Consider the following 25,408-nt stretch of genomic DNA (forward strand, 5'->3'; position numbering starts at 1 on the left):
GTGACACCAGTATGTCACTCCTCTGGGTTTCTATTTCAGTTTGTGTGTGTTTGTGTGCACGCACACGCACATGTGTGTGTGTGTGTGTGTGTGTGTGTGTGTGTGTGTGCATGCACCTCTGTGTGTGTTAGTTACTGGGAATGGAACTCAGGGGCGTCCTGCCTCTGAGCTACATCCCCAGCCCTTTTTTATGTTTTGTTTTGAAGCACAGTCTCCCTAGTTTGCTGAGTCTCGCTACTTGCTGAGGCTATCCTCAAACCTGTGATCCTCAAGTCTCAGGCTCCCAGTACTGAGAATACAGCTGTGTGCCACCGCGCCAGGCTCATTGCAGCTCACTTTTATCATGTCCGCCTAGCCCTTTTCCAGTTTTGACCTTTGCCTGCCCCTTGTCCACACAGCAGTGAGGTTTCCCACGAGTCGGTTCCCCTCGCCACCCCACCGCTCAGTGGCTTTCCTTTGAGAGCAGAATCCAGACTCTTCACAGGGCCCAAGAGGCCTGCGTGCCCCGGCTCTCGAGACGATGCCACGTCACCAGCGCGGCCCTCCCTATGGCTCCAGTTCCAGTCCTCAGGTCTCCACTTGGATTCACAGCCACAGAAATCACAGCGCCCCCACCCCACCCCGGTCTTCATTGGACACCCTTTCCTTTGGCATGGCCCTTTTTTTTCCTTTCTTTTTCTCTTTTTCTCTATTTTCTTTTCCCTTCCTTCATTTTCTTTTTCTTTCTTAATTCTGTGGTATCAGAGATTGTATCTCTGGGGCACTCTACTTAAAACTATACAACTATACCTCCTTTTTATTTGTTTTTCTGAAGCAGGGTCTTGCTAAGTTGTTTGCTGCAGTTCTCGCTAAGGTGCTAAGGCTGGACTCAAGCCTGTGATACTCCTGCCTCCCCAGTACCGGGACGACAGCTGTGCACCAGCACATCTGGCTCTGGGCCTTGTAGTAAGGGTGCTTTTTCTTGGGCGTGGATATCCATGTGTACTTTTGCATGTGGGTATTGTGTGTGTGCCTTTGACCTCAGACAGTAACGTTCGTGGTAGTGGAGACCTTGTCTGTGTTGCTGTATTTTATTTCCAGGGCCCTACCATGGAGTGTAGAGTCAGTAACTATTTATTGGATGAAACGAAGAAATGAATTAATGACATGGAAAGTGAAGTCGAGTAGGATCAGATGACAGAAGAGATCTCTGAAGAGCTAGAAAATGTAATAGATGACTGCAATTATATAGCCATGTAGAGCCAGGTGTGGTGGTGACACATACCTGGAATCCTAGTACTTAGGAAGCCGAGCCTGGAGAATTGCAGGTTTGAGGACAGCCTCAGCAACTTAGCAAGACCATTCGCAGCTTACTGAGACCCTGCTTCAAAACAAAAAATAAGAAGGGCTGGGGGTGCAGCTCAGAGGTAGAATGCCCCTAGGTTCAGCTCTTAGTATCACACACACACACACACACACACACACACACACACATACACAGACACACACACACACACACACGCACACTATCCATGCAAATTTAATTATTGCTTATTGATTTACAGAAGTCAGAATTGTGTTACAAGATAAGAATTTGGATTTCTGGACATGGCAATCCCACTTCCAACCTGGTTGGACCTGGTGACTGTGGCCCGTGGGTGCGTGGCATGCGGTAGGGCTGTGTGGTGTCTCACCCTGAGCCCATCATGGGTCCTCCAGTTTGAGCACACACCACTCTCTTTTTCATGTGGAAAGGACCTGCCATTGTCTTTTGTTCTTGAAAAATAGGCTTTGCTCAGCACGGCCCCTCAGAGAATCAGATGTGTCTCCTCTCTGCGCCATCTCTGCATTTTACGCTTGTATTAAAGTGCTGTGTGATCACGTGGTTGACATGTTGTCCCTCTCACGGGGCTAGGATGTCTGAGGGGAGAGGCATGACTAATTCGCATCTGAATCCCTTCATTCCTCTAACAAGGACTGACTCAGCATCTGTTCTGCGCTGAGCTCTGGAGTTGAGCAGAATGAAGCTGAGTCAAATCTGTAGGAAACTCTCTACGGGGGACATGGAAGAATGAGCCCAGGTGGAGCCTCAGCCTTTCCACCAACCAACCTCCTTAGTCAGAGGAGATTAGAGAGAGAGTGAAGGAAACAGAAACTTCCCAGAAAATGTAACAAAACTAGACACCATTGCAACAGATTGGCAGCTGCCACTTATCCAGAGAGCTCCTAAGAGAACCTGTGCTTCCAGGCCACTGTCCCCAAGAGCAGAGGGAATAGCCAGCTACCAACCCCAGTGCCTTTGCTCAACCCCCCTGATCACAGGAGGCTTCCCTCTTCCCTATGGAGGAGCAGAAAAGGGGTGAAAGAAAGGGAAAATAGGAACATCTTTTCCATATTTGAAAAAGGGCAGAAGTTCCTGGACCAAGTTGGTATAGCAAGGAGAGGGATTGGGGCCCTCCCTGCTATGACCATCTTGAAGAAGCTTTAAAAGTTTGAATCAATATTTAAACCAAGTCTGAGGGTAAAAGGATAAGGCACTTACAATGAAATTGTACATTAGTCAGGACGTTATGCTTAATTTTAAGAAATGTTGGAAAAAATTGAATGCCGGGGGCGTGAGTTCTGGCCCAGATGAAGGAAACCACCCCATCACAGATAGCTGTCCAGTCAAGTGGGCTGGCACACGGAAGGCTTCAAGCATTTGTAAGGCTTTAAAAACCCTCGTTTCTTGGCGGAACCTTTGCTTAAAGGACTGTACCTCCATTCAAAGCACTTAACTTGCCGGGCGTGGTGGCGCACGCTTGTAATCCCCGCGCTTGGGAGGCGGAGACAGGAGGATCGCGCAGGTTCGAAGCCAGCCAGCCGCGCTGGCCTAAGATACCCTGTTTCAAAAATATAAAATAGGTCTGGGAGTGTAGAAGGGCTTCCAGGAACCCCAGTACCACCAAAAAAAAAAAAAAAAAAAAAAAAAAAAAAAGCACTTGACTTGAAGTTCACAAAATGAGTCCTTAAAAGAGCGCGATGTGCCCCCGCCCCCGCAGCTGTCACTCACCGTGAGCTCCTTGCTCTTCGCGAAAGGCCACCAGCCTCGCACGCGCTTCTGCTGGAATATGGAGATCTTGTTCTCCTCGCTCGCGTTTTTAAACTTGGAGAGATCGCAGGCTTTGGCGGACTTGGCTGCTCGAGGGAAGCTATTGAGGTTCATTTCTAAGGAGCCTGTAAAGAGATGCCCGCAATAGTTAGGGGAAAACCTCTAAAAGATAAGGAAGGGCTTTGCTGTTTCTTTTCAGACTGGATGGAACCCTGAGGCGCTCCACTAAGTGATGGTCCCGTCCCTCGCCCTCATTTCTTATTTTGGTACAGGATCTTGCTCAGCTGCTGAGGCTGGCCTCTAAATCGTGATCCTCCTGCTTCAGCCTCTGAGTGGCTGCGATTACAGGTGTAGGTCACTGCGCCTGGCTGGAGGGGCTTTTCATTCACCAGGACTCAGTCTCCACTCCCCAGTTATTCTCTCAGGGTCACATGGGATGTAACGTGTACAGGTGTTGGAAGTATAAGTAGGATTGAGGTCTGTCTGGTGCCATCAAGGAATTAATGATGTGGTAGCAGGTAGAATTGAAAGCAAAGATACAATATATAACTCTTTCTTATTTTTTAAAGTTTTTATTTCTTGATAGTGGGGATTGAACCTAGGGGCATTTTTACCTCTAAGCTACATCTGCAGCCCTATTTTATTTATTTATTTATTTTTATTGGAAACAGGGAGGGTCTCACTAAGTTACTGAGGAACCTTGTCCAATTGCTGAGGCTGGCCTCAAAACTGCAATCCGTCTATCTCAGTCTCCCAAGTCCTGGGATTACAGGCACGCACTATACACTCGTGATATGTTACTTTCAAGCTTCAGTGTGGTGCTCATCACTACCAAGCACCCTCTCTGTTCCTTGGCCGCCCCCCCAAGGCTGGATGACCATGACGTGGCTTAGCTTTCTCCTGCCTCAGCACAGGTACCCACTGAGAGTCCCCCTCACCCCAGCCACCTCACCTTCTTCTTGGAGTCCACTAAACTCTTCCAAGTTAGGGACTAAATCTCCCTGCCTCTGCAGCCATGCTCTAGGACTATAGCGCAAACATTGCCGTGAGAGAAAACTGTGTCTCATTTTAACAACTTTTTCCTGTTATAAGGTAATATTGGTTAATTGTGGAAATTTTAAACCTTGCATGTCACAAACTATGAAAATAGAAAACTGTCTACAATTCCATCCCCCAAAAGTTAGCCTCAACTTTATGTATTGTTACTTATCCCTATTCTCTATGTCTGTCTGTCTGTCTCTCTCTCTCTCTCTCTACTATCCCTGTCTCCTATCATAGAAACTTGTATTTTACATAAGTGAGTTTTTCCATACTTTTTTCACTTAATGTAACTGGCACAATTTTCCAACTCATTAGATATTGCAGTATTTTAATGGCTGTGTAGTCATCACCTATCGAGAGTTCACTATACATGAGGGGCTAGGGTTTGTTCTTGGGTTGTACTGTCACATCTGTAGCTCCACCACCCTCTGAAGTATGCAATGTTATTAGTCCCACTTTACAGGCACATGGGAACCAGTAATGATCTCAGCATTTAGCCACTTCTCAGCTATAGGGTGAACATCAACTTACATCTGTTTGAACATGTATGGGTCCATTGTATGGGTGTACTACTTAGGCAAGCCCCTAGTAATAGCTATTGGGCTGTTTCCAATTTTATCTTCTCATAAATGTACTGGAATGATTATCCTTGTAACTGACTTAGTCTCAGCTCTGTAAAGCTGAGACAGAACCCTTCACATTAATATGCATTTGATGAAGCCACCAGCTCACCCAGGAAGTCATCCGAGGACAGCCTTTCAAAATCCCAAACCTGGAGCACCAGCACAGCTGGAGTCTTACACTCCATCTTCTCTAAGGAGAAGATGTTCTCCCTCTTGGAAATGACCATTTGCTTCTCAGCTGGGAGGTACTGGAAGGGGAACAGGAAGCGCCAGTTGAAGTTCCCTTCTCCGGTAAGGGAGTTGTAATGCACATCTGTCTCCTGCTTGTCGTCTTCCAAGCCCTTTATCCACCTGAATACAGACCAAACAAATTCAAACACTCAGAGCACCTTGTTCAGGCATCAGTATAATCAAGAGCTTCAGTGTGGTCACAAACCACAGGTCGTAGTTTTAATGTTATCATATAGGCAGATTCAGAGAGAAGATTCTACTTTAATTTAAAAGAGAAAAACAGGGCTCAAAGGGGCTTAGGCAGAAACAAAACTCTCTCTAAGGGATTTGGGGAAAGTATCTTTGATTGTTTGGGTAGACCAGAAGGCTGTTCTCAAAACTGTGATCCTGTTTTAGCCTCCCAAGTACTGGGATTACACCACCACTCCTGGCTTAACATGGAAAATTTAGAAAACAGAACTAAAAGTATAACCTGAACCTATCACCCTGCGGGGCACCACGTTGGTATGAGTATCACGACAAGATTACCCACCACACTGAGGCCTCTAGAATTGGGCCAGTTTAGACCTATGCTGTCCTGCAATTGTCCTGCAATTGGTCCTGAGCCTTGAAAGTCCAGCAGGCTGGATCAGTGGGACATGAAGGGAAGGAGGGCTGCCTGTAGCTACTTGGATTCCAATCCTGGCTCTACTGCCTACTAGCTGTGCAGGCATGGTAAAGTTATCTAACCTCTCTGTGTCCTCATGGCATCTGTGAAGTGGAAGTGGTAATAGTACCTGGTTAATAGGGTTGGTCTAAGACACAATCTGAGACAACATCTGTAAGGTGCTTTGGGCACTCCCATTTATCTACATCCTTTCTTCCTAGTACATCTGGTCAACCTCCTACATGCCCGGAATAATGTAAGCTATAATTAACAGGTGCTTCCTCAGTATTTTATCCATGATGCATTCATCAATTCAGAGGACAAATACTTTTTTATTCAATCCAAACCACTTGTTTTCTGAAAGCAGACATGTCTCCTACCCAGGGCAGCAAAGGGGAGAGTGAAGCCCTTTCCTTTCACAGAGGAGCAGGACCACTCGGAGGGTATGGATCCAATTTCTTTTGCTAAAGAAATTTGAAAATGGGAGAAAGATAAAATAGCATGAGACAAAAAGAGGGCCTGGGATGAGCCATGTGTTGCTTACCTGCTAGACGGAGGGACGTGAGCTTTGAAGTCATCGAGAAGTGAGCAATGGAGTGGAAAGAAATGCAGAGGAGTGTGTTGCTGCAGATGCTGAGGCAGGAGAGACTTGGAAAAGAAATGGCCAGCTGAGCCAGTGCAATAGAGCACAGACAGCACAACCCCGACAGGACCAGTGGACCCAGCCATGTAGAGAGTGCCATGCAGGGAGATCAGCTTTGGAGGAGTGTTGGGGAGGAAGCCAGATAGGAGGTGGATGAGAAGCGGGTGGGGAGGGCTTGGAGAGATGGATATGAACATCTATTTCCATGCATTTCAAGGTGCCAGGGTCCTGGAAGTCTCATTCTGGTCTCTTTCAGAACCTTGCCAGATTGTGAGCCAAAATAAAATATCTTTTTACAGAACACATTAGTCTTTTCTGAGTTGATGATCAGAAAGAAATTTCAAAGGGTCTTAGTTCTGCTTTTAAAAATATCATTTATCATAGATTATGCTACTTGTATTGCTCCCTCTTTGTAGCATACTCACTCCTCAACTCTTATCCTGAAAAAGAAACGAAAATATTGAATATCTGAGCATTCTCAGACTGCCAAATGCTTTGGTGATGTGCATTCTGAGGATAGGATGTTTCCTGCTTGGGAAAGGCAAAGAAATACCATGAGGCTCCAAATTTCTAATTTTGAGATGAATTTTGGCTAAAATAGATATTCAAATAATTTTTTATGATTTTATAACATCTCATTCCCCTTCCTGACCTGGGGCTTAAAGGAGGCTGGCCCATGATGTAAGATAGAGATAGCAAATGTAATATTCCCTGGGTCCTAGGTTGGTATCTTTTAATATCAATAACTCTAGCAAATGGGAAGGTCTATATTTTAGTTTTTACATTAGCCTTATAAACTGACAGATTAATCTTTCATCAATAGTAGCACATCACTCTATTTTTTTCAGTTTAAAGGTAGATCTATTTTGTATGTTACTTAAAAAGCTTAGGTATTCTATGTTTCATTAAAATGTGTTTACATAGTAGTATTTATACACAAAATATTTTTGTAAGCAAATAATTCTTAGTAAAATGACCAGATAAGATACATATTTGACAAAGAACTTGGCCTTATCTAACAAAGTAAGATGAGCTCTTTCTGTGGGATATAGGCATAGTATTTCCCACAAAGGGAAAATTTAGTTTGGGTTATGGTTAGATATACAATGGCCCCTCGAAGAGCTCATAATTAGGTCTTTAGAGTTGATATAATTCAGTTCGAGGGTTGTAATCACAGCAGTGGATGGATGAATCCATTATAATTTTTGGTTTCTCTCTCTCTCTTTCTCTCTCTCTCTCTCTCTCTCTCTCTCTCTCTCTCTCTCTCTCTCTCTCTCTCTCTCTCTCTCCTGGCCCCCATGATGTGAGAAGCACAGCACAGATGCTCTCCCTCTTCCCCCAATTCCTGCCTCCATGCCCTGAGGTCCACAGTCTCCAGCCTCACTTGGACTGAGCTGGAAACTGTAAGAAAATAAGTCTTCTTTCCTCTAAATGATGTGGTCAGATTTTTAGATATGGCCATGAGAATGCTGAGCAGAATAGTTAGAGATTAAAAGAGTGGGGAGAGGAAGGGAAGGATGTTGAGTATGTTGATGACCTTACCCTTTAACATAAATGTCGCTGGATTTTTGTCCTGTAAAGATATTTTCATCCTCTAAAATAACATCCTCAGTGTTCCAGATAGTCACCCTCAACTCATACCTAGGTTGAGGGAAGGCAGCATTAGGTTGAGGAGTTTGCAAACAGAGTCAGCTGGTGTCCATGTGATTTCTGTGTTGCTTTTAGTCCCTAAGCTGCTTCCTATGTGCCAAGTTCAGAAACATCAATACTCCATATCTGGGTTACATCAGAACCAAGGATCCCAGCTGGAGATCTCCCACCCTTCAAGAGCAGGAGCAGATTCTCCTGCTATTAACAAGAACTTTTCAGATGAGAAACTTGAGCTCAGGAGCAATCACCCAATCCCTGCTGTAACTGGCCCAGTGGGAAGTGAGGTTCAATTTGCAGGTTGCCTACCAGACACAAGGTCAGAGGCCATGGTCCTTCAGTCTGTGGCCTTTTCTCCTGATGGGGGGATATGGCTGACTTACCCTTTGGGTTTCCTTGGAGAAATGTCAACAGGAGGTCCAGGCTGAGGCATATCCATGGGAAACATGTCCACCCACATCTGTAGGCGGCCCTTAAAAAAAAGAAAATATCTCTTAGGTTTGGGAGAGGGTTGGGGGCATGAGTGATTGATCATTCATGGTTTCAAAAGAACCCTGTACTAGGAATGGGTATTGGGCATAGCTTGGTACCTCCGTACATATGTAGCATATTTTTTAACAAACACAGAACTTAAATGTGTATTTGGAATTAGTCAAAGCATAAATTAACAGCAGGAGATGGCAGGCAAATCTTTTCCGAGTGCCTACTATGTGGTAGACACACTGTGTTAGGCATTTGATACACATTGTCTCAGGACGTCTTGCAATATCCCTACCGGTAGATGTCATTATTCCCATTTTGCAGATGAGAAAGCTTCTTGCCCACAAACAATAATATGGCAGAGTTGGGATTCAGCACGGGTCTGCTACCTCTAGAAACCTAGCTCTCTACAAATTTCTAAAGATTAAAAAGATCACAATACTATCTGCCACAAAGACCATGGTTCATTGCTTTGCCCAAGTTACACAGTGAGTGAATCCAGAGCTGGGACAGAAACTCGACTGGGCTTGTGGATTCAAACTGCCTAGGTTAAATCACAGCATTACAGCTTACCAAGTGGGAAACTTTGAGCAAGTTACTTAAATCCTCTGAACCTCAATTTCTTAGTCTTGAAAGATGGGATCAACATAAGCTCATTGTGGGGCTGTATTAGGTAATAACGTAAGGTGGACTGCCTGTCTGTTTAGGAAAATCCTGGGTATGTTCCTTGTGGCAGTTTAATTATGAATAGTGCCCTCATTCACTGTCAGTTTGTATAGACAATGCCATTGTCACCCTAAATAGGTAACCGTTTATGTGAAGGGCCTTGTCCATGGAGATCTCAAGAAGTCCTCTTTCTCTTCTTCTCTTCTCTTTTCTTCCTTTTTCTTCTCTTCTCTTCTCTTCTCTTCCCTTCTTCTCCCCTCTTCTCTTTTCTTTTTCTCTTCTTCTCTTCTCCCCTTACCTCTCTTTTTCTTTTTTCCTCCTCTCCTTTCCTCTCCTCTCCTCTCCTCTCCTCTCCTCTCCTCTCCTCTCCTCTCCTCTCCTCTCCTCTCCTCTTCTTTTCTGACTCCTATCCAGCTCTTTAGTTATTTTCCCCCAGTTTCTTCTTGCCAGTTCTTTAAGGTAAGCCACCATTTATTGGTTCTCTGGGAAAACTAATGGTGTGTGTGTGTGTGTGTGTGTGTGTGTGTGTGTGTGTGTGTTTATAGAAAGACTTTAGACAAGGTCTTGGACATTTGAGATGGTTTCTTAAATGTCAAGATATACCGAAAGAGCTTGATAACTCAAAGCATAAAAAAACGTGCTAAGTCTAACAATGACTCCAACTTCAGCATCATTGGCATTTTGGGCTAGATTATTCTTATATAGCAGGTGGAAGCTGTTCTGTGCACTGTGGGCTTATTTAAGTTAGCAGCATCCCTGTGCTTTACCCAAATGCCAGTAGCTTTTCCATCCACCTCTAACAACCAAATGTATTTTCATATTTTGTTAAATTTCACTAGGGAGAAGATAAAAAAAATTGTCCCTAAAGTTAAATCATTACTGTAGGACACAAGATAAACTTGTAGGGACAGAGCCACACTCCCTGGGGATGAACACCCTTATTAGGACCAGACCATTCTGCCCACTACCTGCTCCATCCCCGGCTTGTCCTTGTGGTACAGAGGCCGCGTTTCTATGTGCTCAGGAACCAGCCTGCACCCAGCCTCTGGGATTTCTTCCCACGAGTGTAAAACCTTGAGGGCCAAGTGCTCATAAGACTCTACTGTCTCATCTGCAGGGAAGAAACACAAAGGGAAAGACTGGTCAGGTGTGTGTTCCTGAAACAAGGCACTGAGGGTTGCCAGATGCATTTGAAAACATTTCCTTTAAGGGCTCTTTTTTTTTTTTTTAACTGAGAAACAGAGGGAAAGAAAAGACAACAAAAGGGGAAAATGAAATGGAAAATAAGAAGAGGGAGAGAGAAAGTGTTGGGAAGGGGGGAAATGATTGGAGAAAGAAAGAAACGAGACAGGTTGACAAAAGGACCTGGGGTCAGTCCAGGAGCTCCCACAGTAGTAGCTCCATTCACTCCCTACATCAGGACTCTCCAAAGTCAAAGAAGCATAAGCTTAGCTTCACGGCATGGCAAGGGTGTGCTTTTACAGATCTGGGGATAGATTGGGGCCTGAGCAAGGGGTGACATGAACACAATATTAGTCTGTAGATGGCTCTTGTTTTTCGTGTTACTTGGAAACTCCTTCCTAGTGATAAATTCCTGCCCAAAAGGTTTTCTGATCTTCATTCTATCAAAAGAGGTAATTTATGATTAAAAAATACTAGTGGAAAGAGTATTCACAAAATAAGACCAAAAATTGCTGAAAGAATAAGATCTTCTTTACAAAGTTTAGACAGAAAATGCACTTGGCTTATAAAAAGGGACCACAAAGTCTCCTGATGGCAATAATTGCAATCAGTAAAAGTTTATAGGGATGAACAAGTAATTAATGGGCAAAATCTTTCTCATAAAGTTTTATCGCTCAGAAACTGACCTTTAAAAACATAATTTTAGGTTTATAGTGGGGAAAAGGCAATTAGTTAATCATAAAATGTAGGATATTAACCAAGGCATTAAATTGTCTTAAGAATATACTGTGAAAAGTATTTTTCTTGACAGAAATTGATCAACATATTATTAATATACAGTTTAAAAAGCAATGACTTTGCATGCAAGAACCTTTAATAGGTTCCTGGAGTCCACAAGATAAATAAGTACTTAAGTTGTGGGGAATAAAATGGTGTCAAAAACATCCTGCCAATGATTTAATTGGGCTGTTTGAAGGAAAACATCAAATATGCAGTTGTGATAGCACAAGAATTGTCCTGTGCCATTGAACAAAGGTGGCTTTCCCCTTATCCTAAACTTTTGGAAGCCTTTCTGGGAACTTCATGGTATGTCCTATGATGATCCTGTAGAAAACCTACTTGTTAGCTGGGCGTGGTGGTGCACCCTTGTAATCCCAGCATTTAGGAGGTTGAGGCAGGAGGATTGTAGTTCAAGGACAGCCTCAGCTACTTAGTGAGGCCCTTTGGAACTCAGTGAGACCCTGTTTCAAAATAAACAATAAAAAATAGGGTGGGTATGTAGCTCAGAGGTAGAATGCCCCTAAAAGAAAAAAGAAAACCTATTTGTTAGTGTTAAAATAAGATAGTTATTGATATAATGTTTATGGAATAACTTGGGTTGTATTCAGTTATTTATATTATGTAATATTAATTTTGGGGGTATTGTCTATCTTCTGCCTTAATTCTACTTCTATGGTCTATACTTTGGAAATATAAAAAATGTACAAAGACATGGGTAAGGAAGTGTGTGGTAGCACTGTCACTATAAAAAAGGAAGAGGATATAAATAAATAGCAGAGCCATAAAAGGGGTATTTTCAGTGATCACTTCAAAGAACAAAGGAAAATCATCATAATCTATTAGAAATACAAAAGTCAGGGCACAAAACTGTGTATGTCATGTTTACAGTTCTTTAAAGGGACTGTAGTCACATGAGAAGAAAACAGTAAAATACTTAGAGGGGAATGGGAAGGGAGAAGGGAGAGGAAAATGAGTACCGAAGAAAGTTACATTCAAATAAGGTTGCATCTGCACAAGATTTCACTGCCAGTTTCACCAACGTGAATAGGATGGGGGAATGGAAGGAGGTATATGGGAAGAAATATACCATGTGATGTATGCATGTATGTTTGTATCACTGTGGTATATAATTACATTGTACCAATAAAAGTATAAAAATACAACATATTACACACACACATAGAGTAAGGAAATATATCAGCATGTTTATCTCTGAATTTTAGGATTCTGAGTGATTTTCCATTCTTCGGCTTGATTTTCCATTTTTCCTACCACGAGCATGCATTACTTTTGTAATTAGATGATCCACTGTGAATTAGCCACAAACACCATAGAATCAGGCTCTTCAAAAAAGAGCAACATCAGCAGACTACTTTGCAAGAAATTACCGGTGTCCTCTTCAGTGAAGACTGTTTTTCCTGAAAAGACCTTGTTTCCAATTTGTATTTTCCCAGGGCGAAAGTACGGTCCATCCAGCTTGTTGTCTTTGCAGAGCTTGGTGAGGATTTCTGTGGGTTTTGATGTGTCTCTCCAGGCATTGTATCCTTCTCTAAAAAGTGGAGGAAGGACAGATGGGGTGAGGCCTGGCTTCTCACTGGGATAGCACGCTGAGATATCTGTTAACCAGGTCCCCGAAGTGTGACCTGTGCCGGTTCCTTCAGATTCACTTGCTGTTCTATACACTTGGGGCCAGTGTTTCTGTTTTGTTTCTCTCCTTTCTAGTCAAAGATTTCTTTGTATATAAGATATACAAATAATACTTATGAGTGGTTTGTCATAAAAATCCTTTGCAGGTAGTTTTTTTGTTTTTTAAATTAATATTCCTTTTTGATGTTAAATTCACATAACAAGAGTAACCATTTTAAAGCTGACCAATCTGGTGGCATTTACTATATTTACAATGATGTGTAATCACTACCTCTAGTTCTAAAAAGTTTTATCATTCCAAAAGAAAACTATGTACCCGTAAAATATTTACTTTTTTCTATCTCCCCAGAGCCTTTTAAGATCACCAACCCGCTTTCTGTTCCTATGGATTTCTTGAGAGGTGATTTTTACTTAGTTTTTATTATGTCCCAAGCAGAATAGCTATTTGGCTATGATTTATTCTAAGCAGAAAGCCTGAATCATCCTTTCAATTTCTCTACATCTTTCTTCCCTTCTCTTTCTCCACAAAAATAATCCTATGGACTTGTGTCACAGGCAGAAGGTCTTGATGTGTTATTTCTCTGATCAGTAATTTTCTTGGTGGAAAACCAGGCTCTGAAAGATGTTTCAGCCTTTCCAACCCTTTCTTACCTTAAAAAATAGCTGTTTGGTTAAAATTATTAACTTGCCATGAAATAGTAAGAACTATAACTAAGATAAGCTTGAATGTCTCTGCTCATTGAAATGAGGAGTTGATCAGATTTCAATTTGCTTCAGCATTTAAATAAATCAAAACTACACAGTTGCTTCCTGCACTGTGCCAGAGATGTGAGGATCCTGGCAAGTTCACGCCAGCCCAGGGCCAAACACGGGCCTCCCAGAAATAAGTGCTCTTACCTTATATGGAAACTTTTCAGTGAATAAATGTTGCATTTTTACTGAATAAATGCAACTGTCTAGTCCTCGGCAAGTCCCCTATTAGAAAATCTTTAGAGCAAAGGTGGCACTGCATTTGCTTGCGGCCACTAATTTCACAGTGAGCACAGGCAATTGCTCTGAATGGAACCTTTCCAGGCAGGTGGACAGCCATGACAGTTCCCCAGGAGACGTATGTTTGCTAGAGTTCTAAAACTAAATTGGATCTTTAGCCTCAAGAAAGAGCCGGCCTTTCCTGAGAGAGACTGCCTGAAATATCTTGCCATGGAAGAGGCAGGTGCTTGATTCTGTTGGTGAGCTTGTCACTTGGCATGGTTTTACACATATGTTAACAGTACCTAAAATGTATATTCCGTATAGTGATGTAATCTACATTGATTGATGAATACCCATAATTATGAGAAATGTGCAATGGCTCCCATGTGAGAATGCTCATAACAAGAATGATTATAACAGGATAAGGAAGAAAATATTAATGCCCCACAGATCAGGAGAAAATTGGCTATATTACTTTATAATAAGTTCTTATGATAGAGTTCTATGGAGTGATTAAAGTAAGGATTATAAGGAATAGTAAATGACATTGTAAAATACTTAGAATATAAGGGCAACTATAACAAGCAGTTTACAAAACTTTATAGATGGTCTGGATCCAACTTGGAGGAAAACAGCACAGAAAAAAATACTAAAAAAAGCAAGAATGTTTATATAAATTATTTCTGGGTTGATTAATTTGAGCATTATTTTATATAAGTATTTCCTAAATTCCTATGATGAATGTGTATTATTTTATAATCAGAAAAATATTTTACAATTATCCCATGAAGTGCCAATAAATATTTTTACATATTAAGAGTTTTTTAAAAGATATGCAAATACAACATACATTTTAAAAAAATTAAGCTATAGTCTATATTTTAAAATTAAATAAAATTCAAAATATTTGCTAAGAGAGTAGGGTCCATTCTTCCTTCGTTTGTAAAATGAGGATAACATCTCAATGGGTTGTTGAGCAAACTAAATGAGATTTTCTATACATAAAATTCTTAAAACAGTTTGCTTAGTGTATTGTGGGCGCTCATGAACAATTTGTCATTTGTGATATATTAGTCATTCTTCTAGAATCACTCCCACCAGGGAACCCTGACCATGGCACACCTCATTGAGTGAGCACATTCTAATTTAGCCGTTGACTCTTGAAGAACCTGCCTTGGGTCCTAAATCAGAGCTGCCTCCCTAACCCCAATAACCCTCAAGTGCATGAAACAGACTCTCTCCAACCAGCCCAGCCTACTTAGAGCCCATTTGAGGTGTTAGTGCTGAGCCTGGTCTAGCTTTCTAGTGATAGATGGTGGGACAGAGTCCAGAGCCCTGAAAGGTCAAGACCTCAGAACACCCACAGTGTCTCCATGGGAGAAAGAGCTCACATTTCATACTGGCTCTGCAAGCCGCAGATGGCTCGGTGTTTGCTGTAGAAGCGGTTCTCCAGGTCGATCTTGGTCTCGCCAATGAGGTCATCCGTCCCAATCATGTCATGGTCATAGATCAGGATGGATAGCAGGGACTCCTTTGGGAATGTGGCCTGGATCTCAAATGACCTGCAGTTCAAGCAGAGGCCTCAAGAGTCAACAGTGGTTGGCAACCCAAGGCCTTTTTCCTAGCTTTGTTCTCAGCCAGCTTACTATTCATATCATCGAGGTACAATCAACTTCATATTGCTTTGTCAATTTACAATACCCAGTCATCTCTCCTTTCATGGACCATGTAGTCGTCAGCTGGGGATTTTGATCTCAAACAGAATTGCTTTCCAATCTTGGTTCTGAAACTGTAACTTTGTGACTTTATAGCCAGGGAAAGTTATTTAATCTCTTTCAAACTCCGTGTGTGAAAATGACTGGATAAATAGCTCTTCCTTACAATATAACTTGGTGATTAAATGCAATGTTGCTTATAAGAAAACACACATTTCACTTCCACGCATTCAGCTCAGGCTCAGTAAGTTGCCATTCCCTTCCATTGTTGCTTTATTGAGGAATACCAGCTGAATATATTTTAAAAGAAAACTCTATTGAGGATGCAAAATCATAAAAACAAAACAAAGCAAAAATTCAGGACAAGAGTACTGTCTCTATAAGACTCTAAGCCCCTTGAGAATAGGGACCTGCTCTTTTAATCTCTGCGTTGCAGGTGCTTATATTTGGACTTTAGAGAGCATACACTTAATGAATGTTTCTTCAAAATAGGAGTCTCCGAAATCATCCTATCCAATGCCTTCATTTTACAGATAAGAAAGTTTAAATGTATTTATTTAAAAATTTTTTAATGGTGCATTGAATTCATACATCTTATTGGGATGCAAGATGGCGGAGACATACATGCACACATCACCCAATTAGCCCTCACCCAGTTCCCACCCCATTCCCTCCCCGTCCCTCCTCGTATTTGGCTTACTGATTGACTTTGATATGTTTGTTAAAGTACATCATGTGCATTAGAGATTTCCCCTCTTCCCCCTCCCATTCCCTTAGTTAGGTTGCCTTATTTGCTCATCTGTAGAATCTCCTTCTTCATCTAGAGTTCTTCCTATGACCCATTTCCCCCCCTAGCTTCCACATATTAGGGAGAACATCTGATTTCATACTTTTTGTGACTGACTAATCTCACTTGGCATAATGTCCTCCAGTTCCATACATTTCCCTGTAAATGATGTAATTGTGTTTTTCTTTATGGCTGAGTAAAATTCCATTGTTTACATATCCCATATTTTTGTGATCCATTCATCTATTTATTTTGTAGTACTGGAGATGGAACCCAGAGGCATTCTATCTCCAAGCTATACCCCCAGCCCTATTTTTTATTCTTTATTTTGAAACAGGGTCTCACTTAGTTGCAGAGGGTCTCACTAAGTAGCCGAGGCTGGCTTAGAACACGGAATTCTCCCGTCTCAGCCTCCCAAGTACTGAGATTACAAGCATATGCCACCACGCCTGGTGGAAATTCAAATTTAAAGAACACAAGTGACTTTTCCAGGATCATAAATTGGTCCAGCCTGGATAAGTGCCAGTTTCCTAAGTCCTATTTAACCCACCAGTGCAAGGTATGAAAAGAAACAGCAATGCTGTCAGATTTTCAGTGATAATGGATTGTCCATGCTGCTGAGTTTCTACATTCTAGCAGATGCTTGAGAATCAAGCTCTGAGTGAAACCTTGCAATTTAGGGAAATGTCTTCCTAAAAATAAAGTCAAGGGCACATCAGTGTTTCTCTGCGGCAAACTCTGGTCTCTCTGGGGACCAGGATGGGATTAGCTGGGATCAAGGGACAGAGGAGAGGAAGGAAATGAGGTGAGCCCCTTATTTTCCTGAGTGTCCATAGGCCTGGTTGGGCTATTGTCCTTGTGGTCAGATACCCTTGGCCCTGACACTCTCCAGTGTGGCAAAGACTGCAATCACAGCATGGTCAGGAGCCAATTAGCCCATCCCAAAGAGAAAAGAGCAGAGACACTATAGCTCTGGTGACTTTAACTGGTAGAGCAGAACTTAGCAGGCTAGGGACTGGCTACACAGGGAAAAAACCTATGTGTCTTCCATCTGAAGGTGCAGTGTTGCCTCCCTAGACTCCAAAATTTGGATGCTAGATTGTACTTGATATTCTGAACCTCTCTCACAAGGAAGTCTCCAGCTGTCCATCCCTAAGCTTTGCCATCACCATGGCTGCTGCCGAGGAAGGATTTAGTACGTGTTTAACTTTCCCTGGCAACCATGACAGAAGACTTGATTGCTCTGGTCCATCCCCCAAGCTGTGCTCACAAATTAACCTTGCCTGAATTTGAACTGGAGCTGTCATCCAGAGCTCCCCAAACTGCCCATCATGGTGGGACTCCCAGCCACCCAGGGAAAAAAATGAGGCAATCCTGGCTTGAGAAACGTTAATGACATCATAACCGCACAAACACTGAGACAGAGCATGCAGAGCCTGTGAGACAGAGTGGAGATGTTCAGCTGTTCCTTTGTTCATTCACTCTTCATTCATTCTTTATTCATTGGCATTTATTATACATCTACTAGGTTCCAGGTACTGTGGATTTTAAGATAAGTAAAATTATTTCTGGGTGGGAAAGGCAGAAAAGAAAACAGATAAATAAGATGACAGGAACCCAGTCATAGCAAGGTGTTAGGAGTGTACTGAATGGGAGACGGGACTGATGGAGTAAAAGAAGGCTCCTTAGCCGGGACTTGAGTACAGATGGAAGTTCTTCTGGCTCCAGATCTGTTGAACTTCTAGTTTTAGCATCCGAAAGAACCAGGACATGTTCCTAATTACATCATCTCAAAGGCTCATGTACCTCTCTGTTATATTTCACACACAGAACTTTATAATTGTTTGATTTTTTTTTTTTTTTTTTTTTTTAGTGAAGGCCTTCCTCCTCTATGCAGGTATAGATTCCATGAAAACGGGGTCTTATTCCTTTTGTACTTCTCTAGTCCTGATGCAAAATCTGCTACCAACTAACTGTCCAGTTGAAGAGAACAAACATTTGTAAACTACTCACAGTGTATAATATATCAAAACTTGTCTAAACCATGGTCCCCAATGCTTCAAACACACAATCAGGGGTTTGCTATGAATGTAGATGTGGTTTACATCTACAATCAGTTGATAAAAGAGATTATCTTTGATAATCTGGGTGGGCCTCGTTCAACCAGCTGAAAGGCCTTAAGAAAAAGGCCTTAAGAGCATTATAAAGAGCAAAAACAAGATACGGTATACCGTTATGCTTTGACATGTGTCACCCTACAATAACTGTTGAAATCCTAACTCCCAGGACCTTAGGATGGGACCTGGTTTGCAAATGCTGTTTCTATAGAGGTAATTAAGTTGAAATGAAGCTACTAGGGTGGCTTCTTTCTATATTAATCTTTGGTACTCAGGGTTGAACTCAGGGACACTCTACTTTTGAGCTATAGCCCTAGCCCTTATTGATTTTTTATTTTGAAACATAGTCTTGCTAAGTTGCTTAGGCTGACTTCAACCTGAAATCCTCCTGTCTCACCTCCCAAGTACTGGACTTAGAGGTGTGCACCACCACACCCACTTGGTGTCCTTATAAAAAGAGGAAAGGACTCAGAGACATGTGAATAGGGAGGACAATGTGAAGAGATGCAGTGAGAAGCCAAGCAAAGATGAAAGCTGAAATTATAGTGACACTTCTACAAACCAATTGCCAGCAAACCACCAGAACCTGGGCGACAAGCATGGAGCAGACTCTTCTTTACAGTTCTCATAAGCTCACCTGCTGCCATCTTGACTTCAGACTCCCAGCCTCCAGAAGTGTGAGGTGGTACTTTCCATTGTTTTAAGAAAAACAATCAACCAGTTTAAGGGCTCTGTTAAGGCCACCCTAGGAAGTTAACATATGTACAGTCTCTGTCTCTGTCTCTGTCTCTGTCTCTCTCTCTCTCTCTCTCTCTCTCTCTCTCTCTTACACACACACACACACACACACACACACACACACACACACGTCCATAGTCTCTTCTGTGGTAGAAGTTCTGTGACTGGTAGTTCCAGTTTCTGCCATATCCTGATCTCTCTCTATTCTGGATTTTTCATGGACTACTTTCTAGAACATTAATCTCTAAACACGCGCCCTACCGTCCACAGATGGCCAGGTGCCCTGCATACTTGGCATACCCTCTCACAGTCACCCACTTATTTGTTCTTTTCAATATCCACAGGAGCTTGGGAAGGTATAGACGAACAGAGCACCAGGCACCAGGTAAATTCTCAACAACTGTGAGGAATGAATGACATTCTGCAGGTCAACAAGGAAAGGAGGCGGGTGTCACGGCCAAGGCACAGGCCTGTGGATGTGCGTGAGCAAGGGGAGCTAGGAAGCCATTCTGGTAACCTGTAGATCAGCTTTGGGGGGGGGGGCTCGTTGTTTTTACTTATGGTTAACTCTCAAGACAGTGGAGATAATAAAAAACATTCTGGGAAACTGGGAGCTCAAGAAACTAAATCTTGTGGACATGATTGACCACAGAATGATACACGACAGGGTTCCATAAACAAGGGACTAAAGTTTTGTCTGTGCACGCATTCATTCATTCATTCATTCATTCATTCCCTCACTCCACAAAATCTCAGTGAGTACTCCCTGTGTTCCTGTCCCGGGTGCTGGGGATGTGGCACTGATCAACGACCCATACAAATACATCTGATATTTTTGTGAGGAATCAGAGATGGGCAATACCTACATGACCAGATCACTTTATGTCAGAGGCCCTGGAGAAAGCAAGGCAGGACACAGTGCCAGGCATCAGAGGAGGGAGGCTGGGACATCTTCCCACAAGTGCCACAGCAGTGAGGCAGAATCCCTAGACCTAGACCCCAGGTCCCACTCCCACTGCTGGGACACTGGAATTGAGCCAGCAACAGTTAAACACCCATCCAACAAAACAGCCACACCTGGGCAGCTTCTAGAAGAAGCCCTGCCAAGACAGAGGCAGGCAAGAATATCCCATCATCCTCTTCTCTTGTTTTCCATGGCCATGTGATGGGGGCAATAAAACCAGTCTAATTCATGGCAGTGCAGTGGATGCAGCCAATAAAACTGTCAAGCCCTTGGCCAAAGGAAGCGCTGGTTCCATAAGCGGCAGGGAATGATAAAGGTCGTCTCTGGATCAGGCCAGCAAGGGTAAGCTTCCCCGGCACTGTCATTTGGCTCATTCTCATTAATCTGGACAGGCAGATTATTTATTGCCTCATTTCCTCAGGAGCAACAACATCGAAGAGGCTCTTGCTGATCAAATGTCAGAGGGTCCAAAGTAGTTATAAATGTGTAAATGAATTTAGATGAGGCTAATGGAGAGTTTATCCCATGCTCCATGTTACTTGGGGTACAAAAAAAAAAAAAAAGGAAATTGAATCTACTTAAGAGTTATCCACTGACAAAGTTACCAAGGAGGAGGAGAAGGAAACTCATGTGTTTTGAGTATTGACTGTGTCCTAGGAGATGCTTCATATATTCTTCCAAAAGAGTCAGAGAGTCAGTGGTTACTATACTTTATAAATGAGGAAAACCAGGATCAGAGAGGTTAAGCAATATGCATAAGTTTCACAGCTTATATGAAGCAGAGTAAAGCCAAGATGCTTTGATTCCAAAGTCAGTGGGAGCCGAGTGCTCAAACACAAGCAGGGGGCATGAATGTGTGGCATGCCATTTGATCCCAGGGTGGCAAGGTTGCCATAGCCAGAGAATTCTTATGTGCCTATCCATCCACACATATGAAGATGCAATGGATTTTAAGACTTTGAAGGAAAATAAAACACAACTGGGCCACACAGCTCAACTTTTAAAAATATCCCAAGTCACCTTAAGTTAGTGGCAAAAATAGCTCGGCCTGGTGACACACACCTGTAATTCTAGCACTTGAGAGGTTGAGATAGGAGGTTCAGGAGTTCAAGGCCAGCCTCAGCAATTTAGCGAGGCCCTTAGAAACCTAGTGAGACCCTGTTTCAAAATGAAAACTAGACCCGGGTGTGGTGGCACATGTACCCTTGTAATTCCAGCATTTGGGAGGCTGAGATAGGAGGATCATGGTTCACGGACAGCTTTGGCTACTTAGTGAGGCCCTCTGCAACTCAGTGAGACCCTGTTTATAATAAAGAATAAAAATAGGGCTGGGGGTGTAGCTCAAAGGTAGAATGGCCCTGGGTTCCATTCACAGTACCACAAGAAAAAAGAAAAAGAAAAGTAAAGAAAGGGTTAAGAGTATAGCTCAGAAGTAGAATGCCCTAGGTTCAATTCCCAGTACTACCACTAAATAAATAAATAAATAAATAAATAAATAAATAAAGGCAAAATGATATGATGGAAACATTTCTCTAGTAGGAGTCAAAAGACCAGACATCTGTCCTCCTATAATCATGAACTGTGTGAACTTGAATACATTTCTTGACTTCTCAGGACTTTGGTTGCCTTGCTTTAAAAAAAGAAATCTCCTCTTTGTCCAGAGATAGGTGATGGAATCTGATCACTTGTTCAAGGTGCTTCTTAAAGATCCAGGAAATAGTTATTATAACACTGTGGACAAAAGTTATTATGTACTATCAAGTTCAAGAGATCATGAAAAAATTTTGTCTCCATGAATATAGACTTGGTTGGCTATCCTCCTGTCTGTCTGTCTGTCTGTCTGTCTCTCTCACACACACACCCCTCAACCCTCTAAGAAACACAGCAACAGCAGCAAATATAGAAATGACAGTATAACCCAGCCCAGTTGGCCACCTACCTTCCAAATACAGGATTCAGTTGTTTGGGAATGTATTTGTCTCGGTCTTTGATTTCTGTTTTGCCAAGTTTGATCACAATATAAGGATCTGATTTGCCATCTGGATCAGCTGGGCTGAGATTAAATGCCTGGGGAGGAAAATGAAAATCACTTTGGTCCAGCGGTCTCAACATTGGTTGCACTCAGGATTCACCTGATGCTTTAATAAATAGATTCCAGAGTCCTGTCTTCAGACACTCAGATTTAATAGGTCCTGGGATTTGGGATTCTTAACAGCTCCCTGGGTGATTCTAGTGTGTAGCTAAGGTCAAGAACCACAGCTTTAGCATTCTCATTTTGCTGTTAAAATAAAGGTTACTAGCCTTGCCCCAGTTCAACTTTCTCTGGTGCCATCTCCCCAGTGGGCAGCTGCTCAGGGCACAGTTATGAGGAACATGCTGGACCAGGAGGCAGAGACATGACTTGAAGTTCTAGTTCAAGTAATTTCCCGATCTTAGACAAGTTGTGTTGCTTCTGAGAGCTAAATGTAAAATCGTGGGGTGGACCTGCAGGCCCCTCCCAGTACCAAATATCTCTGAATCCATCAGCAGTCTTGAGTTTGGCAGTGGCCAACTGATCTGTTTGTGATCAGAAAATCTGATTTCAGATTTATCTCAGGATTAGGGCCAGGATTAGGGCCAGGATTAGGGGCCAGTGAGATATGATGTCAAACAGATGAGGAAACTCAGGAGTGATAAAAATTAGAGTAAAAAATAATACCATATTTAGGACTGTATCCTAAATAGAGAGCATGGCATAAGTAGACAAAGCTATATGTTCAAAGATGTCCACTAGAACAACAATGAATAGTCAAAAATCAACCTGTGTGCCAACTACTTGGAGAGAAGCACAATCCTAACCAGTCCTTCTTCCATTTCATCTCGTCCCATTATCCAATCTTAATTCTCTAGGTAGAAGTTACCTCTGATGCGAGTCCTGTCAATTGGTTTGTTTCTCTGATTATTTTCATATCTTCTCAATCCCCAAACTACTCTCAACTAGTACATGATCTCCATGGTAGTAAGAGCACTGTCTGTCTTAGTAATTACTTTGTCTTTAGGACATAAAAACTGGGGTCTGCTAAATATTTGTTGAATGAACAAATTAATAAATGAATATTACATTCATTCAAAAATACTGTTGCTATTAAAAAGAATGAAGACTTATATTTACTGATCTGAAAAAAATGTCCACTGTATCTTGTTATATAAGAAAAAAAAGATGAGAAAATTTGATTTTTTTTTTCAGGTTTGGGGATGGAACCCAGGGGCATTCTACCTCCAAGCTACACCCCCAGCCCTATTTTTTATTCTTTATTTTTAAACTGAGTCTTACTGAATTGTAAAGAGCCTCACTAGGTAGTTGAGCCAGTCCTTGAACCAAGATCCTCCTGCCTCAGCCTCCCAAATGCTGGGATTACAAGCATGTGCCACCACACCTGACTTGAATTCTTTTTATAATGAAAATTTTAAGCAATATTTTTACTTTGTCTATTGTTTTATTAAATTAAAATATTAGCCAAATATGATGGCACACATCTGTAATCCCAGTACTTGGGAAGCTGAGACGGGAGGATTGTGGTTCACGGACAGTCTCACTACTTACTAAGGTCCTTTGCAACTCAGTGAGACCCTGTTTCAAAATAACAATAAAAAATAGGGCTGGGGGTGTAGCTTGAAGGTAGACTGCCCCTGGGTTCCATCCCTGGTACTGTAAAAAATAAAAAAGTAAAAATAAATAAATAAAAATAAGGCTGGGAGTATAGCTCAGAGGTAGGATGCTTCTGGATTTAATCTCCAGAAATGTGTGTGTGTGTGCGCGCGTCACATACATCCTCACGATTAGAAAGGTCCATAACTGCTGTGAATTTCTCACTCCCTGCAACCCAATGTCATCATTCTCTGACTGTGTTTATGTACCCCTGTCCACAGTCCCAGCCCAAGCCTTCTCTTTTCTATGCTACCTCCTGGACAAGAACCTAATCTTCACTCCTGCCCTTTGTCTAGAAGGTACTGGATACAGAAACAGTAGATATTTGCTGAGTGAATAAATGTCTAAGGGGATGAATCCTCCAACCTCTAAAGTCCATAGAAATTTCCTCCCTCTCCTTCCTACTATTCATCTCTCCAGTTCTGGATTCTTCAAACTGTCTCAAAGAAACTTAGTTTAGTAGGCTTTTCTGTAGGGAAAAAAAGAATGTGGAGCAGTACGTTTAGAAAATGGTGTTAAAGATTCAACAGTTAAATAGGTTTCTTTGCTTCTGGGCTTCTCAGAGCCTGGACTGTGCACATTTGCTTTGCAAATCTCAGGAGGTAGAGAAGAGCAATTAATTATTAGGTGCATTGTTTCTCAAATTTACTTGAATACACGGTCTGTGTCTTGCGGAATGTGGCACAAATAACTTTCTGGATAAACTTTGAAAAGGCTAGTCTAAACCATCCTGTGGGCTGATGTTTAATATACACTCACTGGCATTGTCAGGGATATTTTAGAAGTACTTCTAATCTTCCCAACTAGACTGTGCCTTTCTTTAAGGCAGTGACTTTATTTCTTCTCATCACAATATCCCTGGCACATGGTGCTCGGGGTGATGATACCTTGGCCGCTGAAGGAAATCTGAGAACTGCATGATGGTAGAACAGTTACTTCTCCCTTAACCTTCAATAATGAGTCATTTTTATTTTATGCTTCATTAGTGTTTTTTTTTTTTACAAAGGACGTAGGCAATGTAAGCAAAGTTAACATAAAATTGGACTATTACCATCAAATGCAATTATGAAAATCAAATCCAAGGTCAGAAGATGAAGACAAATCAATGAACTATGAGTGTTCACACAAATTATTTGCATTGTGCAAAACAAGTGTATCTGCTATTTGGCTCCTAGGCTCCTGGCAATCAAGCCAAAGGTTTCATAATTAAAGTTTTGTTTTTTCATTATCAGAAAGGAAGAAGCCTAGAGGAGATAATTTTTTCTTGGAAATATATTCAAAATGAAATTTCCAATTGCAGTGATGTAGAGGAGCAGCCATGGGGGAGAATTCACAGCATGGCTGCCCTGTTATCTGGCTCTTCCCTCTCACTCTTGGGCCTGTGATCCCAGCTTCGGCCCTATTTGGCTTCCTTCCTGCTGGAAGACAAGGGGGAGTAGATAGGGCTACTCAAAGAAGTCCTCTCCACCACTACAAGTATTTCCTCTGATTGAAAGGGAGGAAATATCCCGATTACTGAGCTAACTTCATAACCTGTTATGGATGGAGTCATGTGCCCCCAAAAGCATATGTTGACATCTTAACTCCGATTGGGATGCTTTTGGAGATAGGATTTTAAGGAGGCATTTAAAATGAAATGAGGTCAGAGGGCAGGGCTGTAATCTGATAGGGCCAGTGGGGTCCTTATAAGAAAGAGAGGAGATTCTAGAGGTCTCTCTCCATGCACATGCAGAGAAAAGGTTGTATGAGGTCACAGCAAGACAGAATCCAT

At 42.1% G+C, this 25,408-nt stretch overlaps 1 protein-coding gene across 1 annotated transcript in view; it reads right to left on the bottom strand.

The window, feature by feature from the left end:
• Nucleotides 1-25,408, bottom strand: part of FER1L6 (fer-1 like family member 6) — a gene marked incomplete at its 3' end in the record, with an annotated part of 145,779 nt that overhangs the window by 15,596 nt on the left and 104,775 nt on the right. The window contains exons 33-40 of the mRNA XM_080694720.1: nt 21,889-22,016; nt 15,020-15,190; nt 12,398-12,558; nt 10,016-10,158; nt 8,285-8,373; nt 7,797-7,895; nt 4,844-5,085; nt 3,032-3,195 (exon numbers count right to left, since the gene is read on the bottom strand). Of these exons, the coding sequence (XP_080550846.1) occupies nt 3,032-3,195; nt 4,844-5,085; nt 7,797-7,895; nt 8,285-8,373; nt 10,016-10,158; nt 12,398-12,558; nt 15,020-15,190; nt 21,889-22,016 (1,197 nt within the window). The remainder of the gene's footprint in view (nt 1-3,031; nt 3,196-4,843; nt 5,086-7,796; nt 7,896-8,284; nt 8,374-10,015; nt 10,159-12,397; nt 12,559-15,019; nt 15,191-21,888; nt 22,017-25,408) is intronic.

This window comes from Muscardinus avellanarius, assembly GCF_963383645.1.
Source record: "Muscardinus avellanarius genome assembly, chromosome: 4".
Taxonomy (NCBI): Eukaryota; Metazoa; Chordata; class Mammalia; order Rodentia; family Gliridae; genus Muscardinus; species Muscardinus avellanarius.